This window comes from Eurypyga helias, unplaced genomic scaffold (assembly GCF_000690775.1).
Source record: "Eurypyga helias isolate BGI_N326 unplaced genomic scaffold, ASM69077v1 scaffold3898, whole genome shotgun sequence".
Classification (NCBI taxonomy): domain Eukaryota; kingdom Metazoa; phylum Chordata; class Aves; order Eurypygiformes; family Eurypygidae; genus Eurypyga; species Eurypyga helias.
The window spans coordinates 15,136-15,490 of record NW_010264785.1 but is presented as its reverse complement, the minus strand read 5'-3'; the positions used below and the strand labels follow the sequence as shown (position 1 = coordinate 15,490).

At 62.8% G+C, this 355-nt stretch overlaps 1 protein-coding gene across 1 annotated transcript in view; it reads left to right on the top strand.

Annotated features, from left to right (window-relative positions):
* Positions 1 to 355, top strand: part of LOC104513208 (liprin-alpha-4-like) — a 30,116-nt gene that overhangs the window by 19,897 nt on the left and 9,864 nt on the right. Inside the window, 1 exon segment of the mRNA XM_010156486.1 lies at positions 194 to 258. Within this exon segment, the coding sequence (XP_010154788.1) occupies positions 194 to 258 (65 nt within the window).

Here is a 355-nt window from a genome sequence, read left to right as displayed (position 1 = left end):
CGCGGGGTGGAGGGGGGGCTTAGCGGGGTGCACGTGGCTGCCTGGGGTGGGAGCGATGCCCCAGCATCCATACAAGTGTGCGGGAGGGTGATGTGGGAGTGGGGGTGCCCATGTTTGCTGTCTTGAAGCCTGGCACGCCTGGCCCTGGGACTGCTTGGCGCAGGGGTTCTCCATTAACTGCCCCCCTTTCTGTGTCTCTCTCGCTTTCCCCCTTGCAATCAGCCCAGCGACTTGAGGAAGCACCGGAGGAAACTGCTAGTGAGTGGCTCCCATCCCGTTGGTTTTTGTCCAAGCCCCTTTCCCAGCCTGCTCCTGGCTTTGTCCACACCAGGTCAGGATGCAGCAGGCGCGGGAT